Below are 20,416 nucleotides of genomic sequence, written 5' to 3'. Positions count from 1 at the left end.
CCAGGTTGTAGAATTCACTAGTCTCAGCGTGATTTAAAACTCCTGGCAATCCTCCTACCTCTGATTCCCAAATGCCCTTTTTTTTTTTTTCACTTTATTTTTGCGCATGCGGTGTGTGTGTTCTTATGTGTGTCCAAATTGTTAGAATCAGAATGTCTCCATTTTTTGAACTATGATCTCCATTTTACAATGTTTAAGCTTCTGGTTCCCAGAAGTGACATAGGCCATCTATCTAAATTGCAAATGAATGTCATTTCCCTGAAATGGCCCTAATCACCTAATTATCATGTCCCTGAGGTAGCCCAGGCCCCCTAGGCAAGGCTAAATTCCAATGACTTGCACTGCCCTGCTAAACATCTAGCCGGGAAGTGAGGTAGCTCCTGGCCTGCCTGGCCTAGAGCCCTTCCCAGTCAAGCCTGTCTCAGCTGTGGAGCTGAGTCTTTTGTTTCATTTTCCACTTTTTTCCTAACACACGTGTGTGCATGTGTGTGTAAAGCCAGAGGTCGCTACACCGCTATGCCTGGCTTTTTACGTGGGCACTGGGAATGTGGACTCAAGCCCTCGTGCTTGGGGGGCAAGTACTTTACCCACTGGATCATCTCTCTAACCCTTTTATTTATCTATTTATTTGAGAGAGAGGCAGATAGAGAATGGATACACCAGGATCTCTGGCCACTGCAAACGAACTACATGGGCCACCTTGTGCATCTGTCTTACGTGGGGCTACTGGGGAATCAAACGTGGGTCCTTAGGCTTCATAGGCGAGTGCCTTAACCGTCTTCATCTTTCCAGACTCAACCCTTTCTTTTTCTTTTCTTTTCTTTTCTTTTTTTTTTTTTTGAGGTAGGATCTCAACTCTAGCCCCAGGCTGACCTGGAATTCACTGTGGAGTCTCAGGGTGGCCTCGAACTCGCGGCAATCCTACCTCTGCCTCCCAAGTGCTGGGATTAAAGGCGTGCGCCACCACGCCCAGCACAACCCCTTTCTTTTTGAGACAGGGTCTCACTTTGTAGTTCAGGCTGGACTTTGAACCTGTGATCTCCTTATCTCAGCCTCCCTAGTATGGGATTACAGGTGTAAACCACCATGCATCTTCCTTGAGTGGAGGAAGGCTTCTGGAAAGATAATGTATTGATCCCATTCTTATCTCTGGAAGTTATTCTTGTGCCATTTAAGGACTGACTTCTGGGTAGTAATTACATGGCCCACCACACTCCTTCCCCTAGAAGATGAGGTAGGTCCAGCCTGACTCATGAGCCACACAGGAGTTGAGGGAGGGAGAAGGCCACTCTGGGTGCAGGCTCAAGGGAGTTGCTTGTCTTCTTCTGAAGGAACCTTCTTAGGTAGGTTAGTGTAGAATCCCACTTCCCTGGGCATGGTTCAACTCTAATTCAAAAGTGCTGTTTGTAAAGGTGGGGTGCGTGTGTATATACCCATTTCTCTACAGGATGTTTTCCAGTACCAAATCAGTGGTTCAGAGAAGCCTAGGGCTTTGGTTGCATAGCAAGCCTTCTGGGTTCTGTTCTGGGAGAACTCTTTGCGGCCTCATAGGGTAGTGAGGAGTATGCTGAGGAGGAAAGCAAATAAGCCACTGGCAAGTGAGCCCCAAGTCAGAGAGCCTCCGGGGTGTTCTTCCTCCCTCTAGGCTTCTAATCTTGTTACCTTTTTCTTTTGGTTACTTGGAAAAAGGAAGATGTTGACTCGGCAGGCAGCAATGAGAGGCAGTAAGGTGGCGGGTGCTGTGGACACGGTGGCATATCCGTGCATGTTTTCATTATGTTCTTCTTGGCCCAGTGTGCAGTACTGATACATTCTCTCTCCTTTTCCTTTTTTAAAATATATTTTATTTATTTGAGAGAGAGAAAGAGACAGAGAGAGAATGGCTGTGCTAGGGCCTCCAGCCGCTGTAAACGAACTCCAGACACATGCGCCCCCTTGTGCATCTGGCCTACGTGGGTCCTGGGGACTCAAACTTGGGTCCTTTGGCTTTGCAGGCAAATGCCTGCATCTCAGGCTCCCCTGGAACTCATGTTCCTACTGCCTTGACCTCTTGAGTACTGGAATTAGAGGGTGCTCTGCCACACCTGGCTGACTTGGACTCTTCTCTCAGCACGGTTTTAGCCCTTCCTTCCACTAATGAGTTTTCACTAATGAGTTTTGCCCACCTGAGAGTAGATGCAGACCTTCCCACACATGTGACTGAACACCGAGTGGTGAAGTCCCTTTTCATGTAGAGCTGAGTGGGCGGAACTGCTGTTGGAATAACAAGAGGTCTTTCAGACCAATGAGGGCTGCCTGTCTGCTGTGGTACTCTGATTTTCTTTGAAGGGTGTGCTTGTGGGTCTTGTTTTTTGTTTTGTTTTGTAGAGGGTCTCACTCCAGTCCAGACTGACCTGGAACTTACTCTGTGGTTACAGGCTGGCCTTGAACTCATGTGTTTATAGTTTTTTTTTTTTTTTGGACATATCTTTTTATTTATTCATAAGAGAGAGAGAGAGAATGGGTACTCCAGGGCCTCCAGCCACTGCTAGACAAACTCCAGTTGCATGACCACCTTGTGCATCTGGCTTACATAGGTCCTAGGGAATTGAATCTGGGTCTTTTGGCTTTGTAGGCAAATGCCTTAACCACTAAGCCATCTCTCCAGCCCATCTTTTTTTTTTTTGTTTGTTTGTTTGGTGTTTCAAGGTAGGGTCTCACTGTGGTCCAGGCTGACCTGGAATTAACTCTGTAGTCTCAGGGTGGCCTCGAACTCATGGCGATCCTCCTACCTCTGCCTCCCGAGTGCTGGGATTAAAAGCGTGCGCCACCACGCCTGGCTTTCCAGCCCATCTTATATGGGTTTTAAGTTGGTAAGAATAGAGCAAAACCAGAGAGAATTAGTGGCATGGCCAAACACACTGCCAGCCTAACCTAGGAAACAAGACAGGTCTTTTGTAGGAAGTTGAAGTTACCATTAGGTCAGGTTTGAGCTCTCATATATCTTTCTCAGGAGCAGTGGAGGTCTGACTACCTCCATTTCTCTTTGTTGTGTATTGGAATCTGAGACAAGCTTTATTGAATTGTATGTATAGATGCTGGTCAGGGAAGTTGGCCAGCCTTGAAGGGCTAAATCAGCCTCATTGGCTCCTGCTCTAGATTTGATACACTTGTTTTCTTTGCCAGGCCTCAGTAAACACAGGTGTCAAGGAACCATTTATAATGGAAGACAGGGAGCTTGGGAATCCCCCATCCACCTACCGCCTCCTGCCTGAGTCCAGCCAGCACCAGTTAAAAGAAGATGTCAGCTTATCACCTCAAGGGTCTCCAGAAACTATGCAGCTGAAAAAGGAGATCTCCCTGCTGAATGGGGTCAGCCTGGTGGTGGGCAACATGATTGGCTCAGGGATCTTTGTCTCGCCCAAGGGGGTGCTGAAGCACACCGCCTCCTATGGATTGTCACTAGTCGTGTGGACCATCGGCGGGCTCTTCTCGGTCGTGGGTGCCCTTTGTTATGCGGAGCTGGGGACCACCATCACCAAATCTGGAGCCAGCTATGCTTATATTCTAGAGGCCTTTGGGGGCTTCATTGCCTTCATCCGCCTGTGGTCCTCACTACTAATTGTTGAGCCTACCAGTCAGGCCATCATCGCCATTACCTTCGCCAACTACATCATCCAGCCCTCTTTCCCCACCTGTAACCCCCCCTATGTGGCCTGCCGTCTTCTTGCTGCTGCCTGCATATGTAAGTATGGGGGCAGGGTGGGGAGGATATGTGGGCGTTGGGTGTACTATATTAATTGTATGGCAGGGGAGACGGCATCTGATCCTTTTGTTTGTTTTTTTTTTTTTTTTTTTTTTAAGTTTCTATTTATTTATTAGAATGGGCATGCTAGGGCCTCTAACCACTGCAAATGAACTCCAGATGCATGTACCACCATGTGCATCTGGATTACATGGGACCTGGAGAGTCGAACCTGGGTCCTTAGGCTTCATAGGCAAGCACCTTAACTGCTAAGCCATCTATCTCTCCAGCCCAGTGTTTTTGTTTGTTTTGGAGACATGGTCTGTTCTGTAGCCCAGGTTGACCTGGAACTCACTTTAGCCCAGGCTAGTCTCAAACTCAGAGATCCTCCTACCTCAGCCTCCCTAGTGCTGGAATTAAAGGTGTGTGTCACCATGCCCAGCTCCTATCATCATTTTTTAAAAAATAATTTTTAGTTTTATTTATTTATTTGAAAGAGAGAAAGAGGGGGGGGGAAGAGAGAGAGAGAGTATGGGTGCGCCTGGGCCTCCAGCCACTGCAAACAAACTCCAGACACATGCGCCCCCTTGTGCATCTGGCTTACATGGGTCCTGGGGAATCAAACCTGTGTCCTTTGGCTTTGCAGGCAGGCGCCTTAACTGCTAAGCCATCTCTCCAGCCCCCCATCTTATCTTTTAAAAAAGTAATTTCTCCAGTTATTTGATCCTGAGAGATAAGTAAACATGAAGGATGTGGAGGGTAGTTCAGATCTGTTAATGTCTTTTGGGGCCTCATGTTCCTCTTAGCCATCCCATATTCCTGTTTCTGTTCTACATGACAGGTTGATTTATGTCTTGTCTTATCAGGTGCTTTGTTGTTGTTTTTTTTAAAATAACACATTATTATTTGTAGCAACTCAAGAAAGTCAGAGTTGGTTTTATTTTGTTTCATGGCTTTATTAGAAACCAGTTTAAAGGCTCCAGTGAGGAAGTGGGCTCTTTCTCTAGACAGCAGGGTTCTGAGGTCTACCCAGGTTCACAGGACACCCTCCTTCCTGCCTCTGCCACTCTTTGTGGCCTTTCTGAGTAGCAGGCACCACACCAAAATGGCCCTTTTCCATTGGTGTGTCAGATTTCTGTACACTGACTTTGTCAACAAGGTCTTGGCTGCTGCTACTGAGAGAAAGATAACTTCCCATCATGCATTTAGCTTTTGACAGCAGAGCCTGAGAGACTCCTGGGAATATCTTTTTATTTTCTTTACTCTCTTATGGGGTGGTTAAGAGGGATTCTCTGTGAAGTAACTGGAAGGAGTGAAGATTACTATGAATTTATCAAGCCGTGCAGAGCTAGTGCTTTAGCTACCCAGAGTTCCCTTTGTTCCTTAGCACTGTGCTGCCAGAAGTACCGTTCTTTCTTAATTCTGCTTGCGAAAACTTTGGCTGAATATGTGGTTTATCCACAGTGTTGAAAATAGACCTCTTGCAGAGCATGATGACAAACACCTTTAATCCCAGCCCTTGGGAGGCAGAGGTAGGAGGATCACTATGAGTCTGAGGCCACTCTGAGACTACATAGTCAATTCCAGGTCAGCCTGGGCTAGAGTGAAACCCTATCTCAAAAAAAGAAGACCTCTTTGGCTGTAGAGATGGCTCAGCGATTAAGGCACTTACTTGCCTGCAAAGCCTAACGACCCAGGTTCGATTCCCTAGTACCCACTTAAAGCCAGATGTACAAAGTGGCACATGCATCTGGAGTTAGTTTGTAGCAGCTGGAGGCCCTGGTGCACTCATTCTCTCCCTCTGTCTCTCTTTTCTCTGCTTGCAAAGAAATCAATAAAAATATAAAACAATAAAAAAATTTGACCAAGAGTACCTTGGAGTTAGCAGTAAAGTATTATACAGTATACCATGGCTCCTGACCTTAAGCCAAATAGTAAAGGTATCTCTGGGAGGAGGAAAGAATGTGAAAATTCAGCTATGTGTCTAATAGGCTTTGACCAGAGCTTCTGGCTTGAGGGTTTTTTTTTCTTTTTTCTTCCCCCGCCCCCCGCCCCACCCTGAGATGGGGTGTCACTGTAGCCCAGGCTGACCTGGAACTCACTCTATAGTCCCAGACTGGCCTCAAACTCACAGCAATCCTCCTACCTCTGCCTCCCAAGTACTGGGACTAAAGGCATGAGGCACCACACCCAGCTTTTTTTAAAAAATATTTTTATTTTAATTATTTATTTGTAAGCAGGGAGAGAGACAGAGACAGACCTACAGATGAATAGTGTGGTCTCACTGGGGCCACTGGCTGCTGCAAATTAACTTCAGTTGCATACGCCACTTTGTGCATCTGGCTTCATGTGGGTACTGGGGAGAGCCTGGGCTTGCAGGTTTTGCAAACAAGCACCTTTATCTTTCTAGCCCCTAACTGAGATCTTGTAAAGACAATAATTTTATGAGCCAAGCATGATGGCTCAAGCCTATAATCTTAGCCCTTTTTTGCATGAGGACACAAGTTTGAGGTTATCTTGGGCTATATAGCAAGTACCAGCCAGGGCTACATAGTGAGATCCTGTCTCTGAAAAACAAATTAGAATGCCTGCATATTTCTTAGGATAGAATTCTATAGTGGAAAGTGTATGTCTAAAGGAATGACCATTTCAGGGTTCCCTGCCCATCTCCTCTTCTTTATCCCCTCTCCCATGCATATAACTATTTCTTCAGTTGTTTATTTTTTAAATATTTTGTATTTATTTGTGTGTGTGAGAAAGAGGCATGGGCACACCAGGGCCTCTAGCCACTACAAACCAACTCTCGATACATGTACCACTTTGTGCATTTGGCTTACATGGGTCCTGGAGAATTGAACATGGGTTGTTAGGCATCCTAACCATCAAGCCATCGCTCCAGCTCCCATATAATGTTTTTTTTTGGGGGGGGGGTAGGGTCTCACTGTATCCCAGGCTGACCTGGAATTTACTTATGTGGTCTCAGGGTGGCCTCAAACTCATGGTGATCCCCCTACCCCTGCCTCCCAAGTGTTGGGATTAAAGGCGTACACCACCACACCTGGCTCTTTTTTTATTCCATATAACTTAAAAAAAATATATAATATATATATATGTGTGTATATATATATATATATATATATATATATATATTATATATATTTACTTATTTATTTGTTTATTTTATATGAGAGAGACAGAGAGGTAGATAGAATGGGAACACCAGGACCTCTAGCCTCTGCAGATGAACTCCAGATGCATGTGCCACCTTGTGTATCTGGCTTTACATGGGTACTGAAGAATTGAACCAGGGTTCTTAGGCTTTGTAGGTCAGTGCCTTAACCACTGAGCCATCACTCCAGCCTGCATGCATATAACTTTTATATTTTTTCCAATGCAGAGTCTCACTTTCTAGCCCCAGCTGACCTGGGATTCGCTATATCGTTTCAGGGTGGCCTCAAACTCACTGCAAGCCACCTGATTTTGCCTCCTGGGTGCCGAAATTAAAGGCATGTGTCTCCACTACACCTGGCTTCTTTTTTTTTTTTCTTTTGAGATAGGGTCTCGCTTTAGCCCTTGCTGACCTGGAGTTCACTATGTAGTCTCAGGGTGGCCTTGAATTCATGCGATCCTCCTACTTCTGCTTCTGGGATTAAAGGCATGTGTTACCATGCCCAGCTGCATATAACTTTTGACACACATATTTTTATTTTGATTTGTTAAGTCTTTTTTTCTCTCTCTCCTTTATGATTTTTCCCATGTTTTGTATTTAGAAAGCCCATCCTTTTATCAGGAACTCGACTTTTTGATTAAAGGAGTGACCTCACCTCTTACAAATGCAGCCATGGGTTTTCCTGGTCTCTAATTTGCCATGTACTTTTTTTTTTTTTTTTGGTTTTTCGAGGTAAGGTCTCATTCTAGCCCAGGCTGACCTGGAATTTACTATGGAGTCTCAGGGTGGCCTTGAGCCCACAGCGATCCTCCTACCTCTGCCTCCCAAGCGCTGGGATTAAAGGTATGTGCCACCACGCCCAGCTGTCATGTACTTTTACCCACATTTTCTGGGATTGGAATTCTTGCCCAACCCTTATTCTAGAATTCAGGTGGGAGAGCAGATGTCAGGCCAGGTCATAAAACTGAAGCTTAGAGAGGCTATCTACCATTCCCAAGTTCAGGTCACTCCACACCCATTCCTATCCAAACCTGATACTTCTCTTCTTTGTCTAACTGGCCAGCAATATTTTTAGCGAACTGGGATCCAGACTATGATACTTGATTTAACTGCAAAAGAATGCTGTTTCTGGATTTGTATATTAGCATATTTATTTATTTTTTTAATTTTTTGTTTTTTCAAGGTACCTTTGCCTCCTGAGTGCTAGGATTAAAGGCATGTGCCACCACACCCAGCTAGTACATTTACTTTTGAAGTTTTTTTTTCAGTCTTGTCGGTATTTAGCTTTAGATGGAGTTTACCACCAGCTTTGGGCTGCATTCCCAAGCAACCCGACTCCTGGAAGACCTGGACTGGCGTACTTGGGGGTCCCGCTACCAGTCTCCCACCATACCCAGGCCACACTGGTGGAAGTGCCCACTTACCCTCCCCATCACCTCCACCAGGGAAGTTTTTTTTTTTTTTTTTAAATTTATTCATTTTATTTATTTGAGAGAGAATGAGGAAGAGGCAGATAGAATAGGTGCGCCAGGACCTTCAGTCACTGCAAACGAACTCCAGATGCATGCGCCACATTGTGCATCTGGCTTACGTGAGTCCTGGGGAATTGAACCTGGGTCCTTTGGCTTTGTAGACAAGTGCCTTAACTACTAAGCCATTTCTCCAGCCCTGTTTTTGAAGTTTTGTCCTAGGAATCCTGCCTGTTAGGTAGACATTACTTGACTCCAGACACATGTGCCACTTTAAACATCTGGCTTTCTGTTGGTACTGGCAGGCTTTGCAAAAAAAAGCACCTTTAACCTTTTAACCCTTGAGCCATCTCCCCAGCCAAGGACTTTAAAATTTTTATTTTTATTTTTTTTAGGAGAGAGGCAGACAAAGGGAGAAAGAGGCAGAGAACAAGAGGGAGAGAGAGAGTCGTTACGCCAGAGCTTTTCAGCCAATGTGAATGAATTCTAGCCATGTACACCTGCTTGAGTGTATGTGCAACATTGCATGCTTGCATTACTTTTTTTTTTGTGTGTGTGTGTGTGTCTGGCTATCCATGGGACCTGGAGATTTGAACAAACATTCTTAGGCTTTACAGGCAAGCGCCTTAACCTCTAAGCCATCTCTCCAACCCTATTTGTTTGTTTTTGAGGTAGGGTCTCATTCTAGCCCAGGCTAACCTGGAATTCACTTGATAGTCCCAGACTGGCATTGAACTCACAGCTATCCTTCTACCTAAGCCTAGTGAATGTTGGGATTAAAGGTGTGTGTCACCATGCATGGCTAAGTTTTTTGTTTTTTTTTTTTTTTTTATTTTTACTGGGCTGGAGAGATGGCTTAGCAGTTAAGGTGCTTGCCTGCAAATCCTAATGACCTGGGTTTGATTCCCTAGTACCCATGTAAAGCCAGATGCACAGTAGCACATGCATCTGGAGTTTGCAGCAGCTAGAGCCCTGGCGTACCCATTCTTTCTCTGTCTCTCGTCTATCTATCTCTCTCTGCTTAGAAATGAATAAATAAAAATATTGAAAACCGCCACAACAAAACCTGTGCTATAATCCCAGTGTACTTGTAGTCAGAGACAGGAGAATTTCCCAGAAACAGCGAGGGGTGCTTCTTCAAAACCACATGGAAGACCAACCTGAACATTGTATTCTGACCTCTACATGTACTGTGGTGTATGTGTCTGGCACATCGTACACACTAAATAAACCTTAAATAAACCTTTTTTTATTTTAATATAATTTATTTATTTATTTGATACAGAGAAAGAGGCAGAGAGAGAGGGAGAGAATGAGCATGCCAGGGCCTTCAGCCACCGTAAGCGAACTCCAGATGCGTGCGCCCCCTTATGCATCTGGCTTATGTGGGTCCTGGAGAATCGAACTGGGATCCTTTGAATTTTGCAGGCAAACGCTTTATCCATCTCTCCAGCCAAAACCTTTTTGTTTTGTTTGTTTTTTCCAGGTAGTCCAGGCTGACCTATGATTCATTATGTAGCCTTGAACTCATGTCAGTCCTCCTCCCTCTGCCTCCCGAGTGCTGGGATTAAAGGCATGCGCCCCCACACCCAGCTAAACCATTTTTTTTAACGGGTGATCTAGTAGGACAAGTTAAAAAATGTTTTAGGGAACGCATTTCTTTGCTTCCGTATCACTGACTGTTCCTCAGTCTGTGATTTCTGGCCAGGGCCAAGGACGGTTCCTCAAGCTCCGGCTGTCATGTCTGCATTGGAGCTGGCAGGAAGGACAAAGGCACGCTTTCCCTTTAGAGATACTTCCTGAAATCTCATATGAAACATCTGCTCTCATCTTTAGGGCACACTTAGTTTCCTGGCCAGGTCTACCTGTGGTAGTAGCTGGGAAAAAGTCCTTTTGAGGTAGCCATGACTTTAACTAAAATTTCTATTAAGGAAAAAGGGGGAAACAGAAACTGAAAGATGACTGTAAGTCTCCGCCACAGAGTGATTTGGGGAAGTTGGTGCTGACTTGATGCTAGGTGTGAATCTGCAGTCAGATCTTAGCAACAGGTTCTCAGAAGGCCTGGGGACATGACTTAGTGGCAGAACACTTGCATAGTATGTATAAGGCTCTGGGTTTGATCCCCAGCACCACAAAACCAAACTGAAAACAAGCTTCCAGAGAGCCTTGAAGACCCCTGCTCACTGATGTTAGCCAGCTTGTCCATCACAGAAATAGACCAGAAGAAGGAAGTCTGGGAGGTTTGAATTGCGACTGTGGAATCTGAGCACCTTGCCTCTAGGCTTAGTTCACTTAGCTAGATGGGGTTTCGAGACCTGGGAGGCATGCAGGGGTGTGGATCAGGTGATAAAATTTTGCTTTTTTTTTTTTTTTTTTTCCTTTTGGTTTTTCAGGGTAGGGTCTCACTCTAGTCCAGGTTGACCTGACCTGGAATTCAGTCTGTATTCTCAGGGTGGCCCCCTACCTCTGCCTCCCGAGTGCTGGGATTAAAGGTGTGCACCACCTACCCAGCAAAATTTTGCTTCTTAATTAGAAGCTGGAAAGCAATCAAAGGCTTGGCCTCTCCTTGGTAGACTGTTCTCTGGCATAGTTGAGATGGTGACGCAGCTGGGTGCCTAGGGCCAGCCTCTAAGGAGATACTCACTCCGGGGTTCCAGGAAGGCTGGGTGTGGTGGCACAAACCTTTAATCCCAGCACTCAAGAAGCAGAGGTAGGAGGATTGCCATGAGTTTGAGGCCACCCTGAGACTACATTGAATTCCAGGTCAGCCTGAGCTATAGCAAGACCCTACCTTGATAAACCAAAAAGAAAACAAAATTATATATATAGATAGATAATACCGGGCACGGTGACGCTCATCTTTAATCTCAGCATTTGAGAGGCAGAGGTAGGAGGGTCACCTTGAATTCCAGGTCAGCCTGGACTAGAGCAAGACCCTACCTTGAACAACAAAAAATACCCCCCCCCCAAAATATATATATAATGTGTATGTATGGCTAGATAGACCGACAGACTGATTGACCAAAGAAAAAGTCTCTCTCCCTTCCTCTCCAGCTCTTTAGCCTCCCTCCCAGAGTCAGCCTTTCTGACCAGGTACTTTTCTATCTCTCCAGCTGGCCTTTTGGGCTGGGCTCCTCAGGGACTTCTGTGAAGATTGCCTTCATTGATTACTTTAGCACAGTCATTGAATTTCCACTGTGTGTTGTATTTACTTATGTGCAGAGAGGACAGAGCCTACAAGAAGTGGCACAACTCTGAGACCTAGTGCTTGGCATGTGGGCCAAGGAGTGAGTCTCATTCTCTTCCCCAACCTGAGGCTACAAACTCAGTGGGCCCAGCCAGGATATTATCAGTCTCTCCCTGTGGATGTCTGTTCTTTGTCTCTCTTCTTTTGTCCCCTTTTTCCATCTCTCTCCTTGTTTTTGTCTTTCTGTGTCCATTTTCTGTGCATTTCTTCGATTTTTCTGTGTCACAATGCAGGCCCTCTTGCTTTTGTTTCTTTTTGTAGTTTTGCTTCCTTCTTCCGCTTACTTGTGGCTTTTGTTCTGCTCTTACTAAGGGCTTCCCCTTACTGTGGGTCTTGACTCTTCGAGAAGCTTTCGACTGTGAGATTCATTCTTTTGGCATCCTGGCTCCATGTTCCTTAGCAGTAGACAGTGAGCAATGCTGTGAAGTGAGAATGTGAATGGGAGAGGGAACTCAGGGCCTGCCTGATATATTTGGGGAAGGTTTTCAGATGGACTGGGAGCTGAACTGGGTGTTGCTGGTGCCTGTGGCAGGAGGAGGGGAAGACATTTCTGTGTGTCCCTCATAGATAGGGAAGAGTCTGGCTAAGGGGGAGAGTGCAGAATGGGGAGAAGTACATGGAAGTGGCCTAGGGCATGAGCCTGAAGGGTTTGTGTTCCCATGAGAGATGCACATTTAAGTGTTACTTAGAGGTGCCCCTGTGTTCCTTCTTACTGTAGAAGCCCTTTTGTATTCTTCCGATGGTTATTTAGGGACAAAGTTGCCTCTGTTTTTAAGCCTGGATAACAGGTAACCATTGGTAAACTACAAGGCCCATATGTCGCTGTGCTAAGTGAAGAGCTGGAGCTGAAAGGACACAGGGCTGACTTGGACCTAGGAAGCCCTCAGGCAGGAATTGGGAAGTTTTGGGCCGGGCGTGGTGGCGCACGCCTTCAATCCCAGCCCTTGGGAGGTAGAGGTGGGAGGATCACATGAGTTGGAGGCCACCCTGAGACTACATAGAGAATTTCAGGTCAGCCTGGGGTAGAGTGATACCCTACCTTGAAAAATCAAGGCACAAAAGAAAAAGAATTGGGAAGTTTAGATAGGAATGGGAGTAAGGCAGTCATTTGAGCTTGGAAATGGTAGTCTTCCTGAGCCTCGGTTTACTCATCTATAAAATGGGAGTAAATATATCTGCATTTTAGGGAGCTGTGAGAATGATTGAGAATGTATATGAAATCATCAGGGACATAATAGACTTTTTTATACTTACATGCAAAAAATTGTCTCTAATCCTTTGGTCGACCTGTCATATGTATTGATATTTACCTTATTTATTGATGGTTCCCCTCTTGTCCCTACCGACTAATGTGCCTCTTGCAGAGTCTGAGTGGGGAAGAGAGGGTGAGGTGGTCATCCATTTTGGAGTTGGAGAAAATTTTCACAAATGGTTCTATCAGTCAGAACATAGGAATATGTGTTCCTACAAGCTTTGAATATCAGCAGTGTTGTGACATTCTTAGGTGCTTAGCTGGGGCCGGTGCCGGGTGTCTCCCTGTTTGCCTGTTCTGCTTATTACTGGAGGTCACTCCCTCTAACCTAGACAGGACGGGCAGAAGTAATGCTCTTTGTAGAGAGCTTGGAACTTGTGCCCTCAGCTCAAGCCTGCCAGTGATGTTGTGGTTTTCCTTCTAGGTCTGCTGACATTTGTGAACTGTGCCTATGTCAAGTGGGGCACACGTGTACAGGACACGTTCACTTATGCCAAGATCCTGGCGCTCATTGCCATCATTGTCATGAGCATTGTTAAACTGTGCCAGGGTAAGAGGGGCCTGAGGTGGGAAGAAGGGTGGATGTCTCCAGGAGTCCCTCTGGTTCCCCGAGGAGGACATGGAGACCGCTAGCTTTACTGCATGTTCCATGTCCATGCTAGAACATGTGCCAGTGAATGTCATCCTGGGCTTTGTGGGCCAGGCTGGCTTGGCCAACTGGACATGTCAGTCCCTTCTCAGGGCTTCTGTGGAGGCTGAGCGCATTGCAGGAAGCCAGCCAAAGGCCTAAGAGCTCTTGAAACTTGGGTCATAATTGGGTCACAAAAGTCCTCTGTGGGGATAGAGTGGCTCTTGATTTTGGTCTGTGACTGCTAGGCAGTGAATATGAAAACTTGGCTGTCCTGGAGAGGGGCAGTAGGGTATGTGGGTATGCTGGGCAGGGGCTGAGGTACTCAAATGCATGGCTGGTTGGCATCCTTTATTTTTAATCTTGGCTCATGTTCAGCATTCCTCCCAAAGCCAGCTCTCAGCGAATCGTTAGAATATGGGAAATTGGGAGTGTCTGGCCTACCTTGGCTTGCTTATTTATTTACTTAATTTCTTATTTTCTCTTGTGGTTGTGGTGCTAGAGATGGGACCAGGGCCTTGTGCATTGCACATGTTCTGCCACTCAGCTATATCGCCAGTCCTTTTTTCCTTTTCTTCTCTCTCTTTTTCTTTTTTTTCTTTTGTGGCAGGGTCTCACTCTAGCTGACCAGGACCTCACTTTGTAGCCCTAGGTTGGCCTCAGATTCATAGCTGTCCTCCTACCTCAGCTTCCCAAGTACTGGGACTAAAGGCATGTGCCACTATGCCTAGTTCTTTTTTTTAAAGACAGGGTCTCACTTTGGCTCAGTCTGACCTGGAACTTACCCTGTAGCCCAGGCTGTCCTCGAACTCACAGCCATACTACTTTAGCCTTCCAAGTGCTAGGATTATAGGTATCCTCCACCACATCCAGCCAGCCCTCAATTTTTCTGAGATACACTTTCTATACATATTACAGGCTGGCTTTTAATTCATCATGTAGCCTAGGGCAGGCTTGAGTTTATGACCTTACTGCCACAGGCTCCTGAGTGCTGGGATTACAGTCATGTACCTCCATACCCACCTACAGATTGGTTCTTGAAAGCTTTTCATTTCTGGATCAGAACAGATTGACAGTGAGGGTGACAGGCCGCAGGTATAGCCCCTCATTTAACAGTGTTTACAGTCACCTGGGGAGCCAAGCCCTTCATCTCAGATGACACTCTGGCTTTATTTATTTATTGGTGCTGAGGATCAAACCCAGGGCTTCCTGCATGCTAGAAATTGCTTTGCCACTGAGCTACACACTCGGCCCAGAGCCATTGTATGAAGTGCTATAATCTGGACCTTTTGTGCACCCGAGTGTATTCAGCCATCTGAATGGCCCTGAATCTCAGGAGCCAGATTGGGTGTTGAGGAATCCTTCCTCCAAGTGTGAGCCTCAGAGCACCACTGCTGGACACAGTGACTGATAGCCCTGGAGAATAGGGGTCTGTATTTACCTTCTCCTTGCACAACCATCCAGCCCTTTTTACCACGTTGAGAGCTGGAGCCAGGTTTTCTTCAGGTGGGTGAGGACAAACTCCCCAGGGTGTTTAAATCAGATGGCAGTTGGGTGGCTGTCTCCTGAGCTTTCAGGCCTGTGGTCTCTAGAAGCTCCAGGGATGATAATCAGTGCCTTGGCCTGTGGTGGCAGGCGCTCTGAAGGGTGAGGTTAGCCCAGAGAGAGATAAGAAGAGTCCCTATAGTCCTGATTCCAGCCCCAGGCAACCACCCCCATTGCAAGTAGATTAGCAGAATTTTTTCTACCAGACTGATAAACCCCCATGACCAAAATGGTGTAGGATTGGCACCTTCTGCTTGAAGTTAATTCTGTTAGTGGAAAACGAGTCCTTTGTGCAAAATGATTAGTGATAAGAGAAATTGGAAGAAGAGGATGGGTCAAGTACTTGCCGTGCAAGCTTGAGGCCCCGCATTTGGATCCCTAGCACCCACATGCATGCTAGGTGGTATGATCGCCACTTACAAACCCAGCTAGGTAGAAGGTGGAGACAGGATACCAGGGCAAGCAGGCTTGCTAGAGTAGCTTGATTTGCAAGCTTCTGGTGGACAGTAAGCAAGGAAGACAGTTGACATGGATCTGCAGCCTCCATCTCTACAAACTGGTACACATGCGTCCACACGCATGCACACACACACACAGAAGAGCTGTGGCCTGCTGTGAAGTCACTTGCAGGAAATGGCAATTCCTTAGGGTCTTGGAAGGAATGTTGTCACATCTGAGTGCAGCGAGAAGTGCCTGTGTTTTTCTGAGATCATCCAGTTGTACCTAAGCAACTTAAGCTCACCTGGGGTGGGGGGTGGTTATGGGTGGTAAAGTGCAGGGAGTTGGTGGTTATTGTTCCTTTGGTATTAAATGATGTTTTTCTTTCTCCCCCCTGTTGTTTTTCCTTCGTTTTGTTGTCTGTCCTTCTATCATCCTCTCCTTTTTTTTCTGTTTTCATTTTCCCTTTTTAAATTCTTTCTTTGTATCTTTCTCCTGCATAAACCCTCCATCGCTCGTCTCCACTGTTCCTTCCCGCCATTTCCTTCTCCTTGAGCCCCATTTTCTTTTGCTCCCACAGGACACACTGAGAACTTTAAAGATGCCTTTAAGGATTCCTCCTGGGACGTGGGAAACCTCTCTCTTGCCCTCTTCTCTGCCCTCTTCTCTTACTCAGGTTGGGACACCCTTAATTTTGTAACAGAAGAAATCAAAAACCCAGAAAGGTAAAGGCGAGATCACACTCTCCCGCTTGGCTGGAACTCTAGATAGTGGACACACCCGCCTCTTCCCGCACCTCCTCCCTCTGCCTCTACCCGCTCCCCTGCTCCAGTTAGGAGAGATGGGGGCTTGGATGGGAGTGAGTGAATGTAGGAAGGCCCCTGGCTCTCACTCTCATGTCCTTCACTCTGGAGAGGCCCTGTGTCCTTCCTAAAGAAGTCTTCAGTTGGCAGCAGCACCAGCTGGGGCTCAGGTGGCAGGACCTTGCGCTGAGGAGCCTGTGCTGCTTTTGGCCTTCCAGGTCCCCAGCCTGGCCTCTGGTACGCAGAGGACACCACTCCTTGCATTTGTCCTGAGATCATAGATGCGGGAAGGCAGTAAAACCCCATGTGACTCATTGGGCCTCCTGTGGTGAGGATAACATATTATCATGAGCTGTCTTCCCAAGTAAAGTGCTCTTCTTCCTCATGAGGAAGAGCCCAGGGGCATAGGATGTCTATTTACCTAGGGCACAAGGGGAAGAGGAGCCCACTTCAGAGACCTGATGGGCAGTGAACTGTTCAAATGTTAGGAAAATTCCTGTGGGTACTTGATTCCCAGGAGAAGTTGGTTCTAGGTAGTCCTGTCTCACTTGTCCTGACAGAAATTTGCCCTTGGCCATTGGAATTTCTATGCCAATTGTGACACTCATCTACATCCTGACCAACGTGGCTTATTACACAGTACTGAGCATTTCAGATGTTCTTAACAGTGCCGCTGTGGCTGTGGTAAGTCTCTTGGGATCTTCCTTTGTTCCTGATCCTCATCTGATATTTCCTTCCTTGAATGGTCCTCTCTCTTATCTGCAGCTTCTCTAGTTCTGCAATATGCAGGATGGGTCTAGGACAGAGGGTGGTCAGTCTGCAGTCACTGTCTGGATTATGACATCTTGTCCTGTACTGAATGCTCCTGCTGTGTTTTCTCCTTAGACGTTTGCTGACCAGACATTTGGCATGTTCAGCTGGACCATCCCCATTGCTGTTGCCCTGTCCTGCTTTGGAGGTCTCAATGCATCTATTTTTGCTTCATCAAGGTACTTTGGCTTTGGTGACAGTAGGCTGTAACCTCTCTCCCTCCTCCCCCCCTTTTTCTTTCTGTCTCTCAGGGTCTTGCTACATTAGCCTAGGGTGGCCTGAAACTGACTGTGTAGCTCAAGATGTCCTCAAACTTCTGATTCCCTTGCCTCAGCTTCCTCGGTGCTGGGATGACAAGTATGTGCCCTACACCTGGTCTGACAGGTTTTTCTTTTCTTTTTTTTTTTTTTTTGAGGGGGTGGGGTGAGCAGAGGACAATGTCTTACCGTGTAGTCCTGTCTGACCTGGTACCTTGGTACATTATATGTAGCCCATACTGGCCTCAAATTCATGGCACCCTTCCTGCCTCAGCCTCCCAGGTGAAAACCTAGCTAACATAATAACTTTATTTATTTTTAAAATTTTTATTTATTTGAGAGAAAGTGAGAGAGGAGACAGAGAGAGAATATGAATGGACATACCAGGGCCTCCAGCCACTGCAAACGAACTCCAGATGCATGTGCCACCTTGTGCATCTGGCTTACATGGGTACTGGAGAATTGAACCTGGATCCTTATGTTTCTCAGGCAAGTGCCTTAACCACTAAACCATCTCTCCAGTTCCCATAATAACTTGAAAAAATTAAAAAAATTTTTTTCTTTCTGCTTATTTGCAAGCAGAGAATGAGAGAGATAGAGAGAAGAGAGACAGACAGAGAATGGGCACGCCAGACCTATAGCCCCTGCAAATGAACTCCAGATGCATGTGTCCCTTGTGCATCTTGCTTACATGGGTCCTGGGGAATTAACCTGGGTCCTGTGGCTTTGCAGGCAAATGCCTTAATTGCTAAGCCAGCTCTCCAGCCCCTTAAAATTTTTTTATTTACTTGAAAAAGAGAGGGTGTGTCAGGATCTTTAGCCACTGTAAATGAACTCCATACATATGTGCCACCTTGTGTATCTGGCTTACATGAGTCCTGGGGGATTAAACCTAGGTCCTTTGGCTTTACTGGCAATGCCTTAATCACTAAGCCATCTCTCTAGCCCCATAATGACTTGTTTTTGGAGGTAGGGTCTCTCTCTAGCTCAGGCTGACCTGGTGACCTGGAACTCACTATGTATTCACAGGCTGGCCTCAAACTCATGGTGATCCTCTTACCCCTGCCTCCCATGTGCTGGGATTAAAGGCGTGTGCCATCATACCTGTTTTTTTGTTTTGTTTTGTTTTGTTTTGTTTTTTTGAGGTAGGGTCTCTTTCTAACCAAGACTGACCTGGGATTCACTATGTGGTCTCAGGGTGGCCCTGTACTCAAGGCAATCCTCCTACCTCTGCCTCCCAAATTCTGGGATTATAGGCATACACCACCATGCCTGGCTCCATAATGACTTAAAAAAATTTTTTTTTAAAAATGTTTAGAGAGAGCAAGACAGACAGAGGGAGACACACAGAGAAAAAAATTGGCACACTGGGGTCTCAGCCACTGAAATTGAACTCCAGATGCTTGTGCCACCTAGTGGGCATGTGTGACCTTGTGCTTACCTCACCTTTGTGTGTCTGGCTTATGTGGGATCTGGAGAGTTGAACATGGGTCCTTAGGCTTTGTAGGCAAGCATCTTAACCACCAACTCATCTCTCTAGCCTCATAGTAGCTTTTTTTTTTTTTTTTGAGGTAGTATTTCACTCTAATGCAGGCTGATCTGGAATTCACTATGTAGTCTCAGGGTGGCCTCGAACTCTTGGTGATCCTCCTACCTCTGCCTCCTGAGTGCCCCATAGTAACTTTTTAAAGAAGGGCTGTGTGTAATCCCAGCTGAGACAGTAGGATCATGAGTTTGAGGTCAACCTGGGCTACATAATGTAACCCTGTCTCAAAAGAAAAGAAATGCCATGTGGTAGCTGTGAGTCTGTAACATGACAGAGCGGATGGGGGATGGATTAGAGTCCTAGAGATGATGGCAGGGTGCAGCATCTGTGGGATGTTGTTGAGGTATCAGTGGTTGAGAAGTGGAAGAACTGGGGGGGGAGATGGTGGATGGTATTGCTGAAGGATGGGTGATCAGTGTGTAGAAAAGTCAGTGAAGCAGTCTTGGGTAGTGGTGAGTTGCTAATAGTTAAAGAAGATGGTGAAGCCGGGCGTGGTGGCACACACCTTTAATCCCAGCACTTGGGAGGCAGAGGTGGGAGGATCACTGTGAGTTCGAGGCCACCCTGATACTCCATAGTTAATTCCAAGTCAGGTATTATAAGTAGTGGTCTGGAAATGCATGGAGCTTGAGAGACCATTCCTTCCTTTTTTCTGGGTCTCTGAGCTTACTTTGAGAGAGTAATGTGGCTGAATAAAAAGATGCTACTGACAAATTTCATATACTTTACAGGTTGTTTTTTGTGGGCTCCCGTGAGGGCCACCTCCCGGACCTTCTGTCTATGATCCACATGGAGCGCTTTACACCTGTCCCTGCTCTGTTGTTCAATGTAAGTTCTACTGGGAGAGTATGGGGCTTGGCATGGCTGTGTAGGGATCCTTCTAATGTGTACAAAATGTTCGTGGTTTTTTTTTCAAGGTAGGGTCCCACCCTAGCTCAGGCTGAACCTGGAACTCACTCTAGCCCCAGGCTGGTCTTGAACTCACTGCTCAGCATCCCAAGTGCAGGGATCAAAGGTGTGCACCAGCAAAAGTGTTTTTTGTTTTTTTTTTAATATACTTTATTTATTTATTTGAGAGAGAGAGAAAGAGGGAAAGAGAGAATGGGCATGCCAGTGCCTCCAGCCACTACAAACAAACTCCACATGTTTGTGCCCACTTGTACATCTGGCTTATATGGGTCCTAGAGCGTCAAACCAGGATCATTTGGTTTTGCGGGCAAATGCCTTAACTGCTAAACCATCTCTCCATCCTTTTTTTTTTTCCTTTTAATATTTGAGAGAGGGGGAGAAAATAGGCATGCTAGAGCCTTCAATCACTGCAAACTCCAGATATATGTGCCTCCTTGTACATCTAGCTTAATGTGGGTACTTAGGGATGGAACCTGGGACCTTATGCTTTTGTTTGTTTGTTTGAAGTAAGGTCTCATTCTTGCCTAGGATGACCTGGAATTCACTATGTAGTCTCAGGGTGGCCTTGAGCTCACACCAATCCTCCTATCTCTGCCTCCTGAGTGCTGGGACTAAAGGT

At 46.2% G+C, this 20,416-nt stretch overlaps 1 protein-coding gene across 3 annotated transcripts in view; it reads left to right on the top strand.

The window, feature by feature from the left end:
- Slc7a6 (solute carrier family 7 member 6) overlaps positions 1-20,416 on the top strand; it is a 37,408-nt gene that overhangs the window by 13,754 nt on the left and 3,238 nt on the right. For all 3 annotated transcript variants that reach the window (XM_045141772.1, XM_045141773.1, XM_045141774.1), the window contains 6 exons: positions 3,166-3,724; positions 13,286-13,411; positions 16,053-16,197; positions 16,836-16,959; positions 17,161-17,264; positions 19,620-19,716. In XM_045141772.1, the coding sequence (XP_044997707.1) occupies positions 3,166-3,724; positions 13,286-13,411; positions 16,053-16,197; positions 16,836-16,959; positions 17,161-17,264; positions 19,620-19,716 (1,155 nt within the window). The remainder of the gene's footprint in view (positions 1-3,165; positions 3,725-13,285; positions 13,412-16,052; positions 16,198-16,835; positions 16,960-17,160; positions 17,265-19,619; positions 19,717-20,416) is intronic.

This window comes from Jaculus jaculus, chromosome 1 (genome assembly GCF_020740685.1).
Source record: "Jaculus jaculus isolate mJacJac1 chromosome 1, mJacJac1.mat.Y.cur, whole genome shotgun sequence".
NCBI classification, from domain to species: domain Eukaryota; kingdom Metazoa; phylum Chordata; class Mammalia; order Rodentia; family Dipodidae; genus Jaculus; species Jaculus jaculus.
This window is presented reverse-complemented; position numbering and strand designations above follow the sequence as displayed.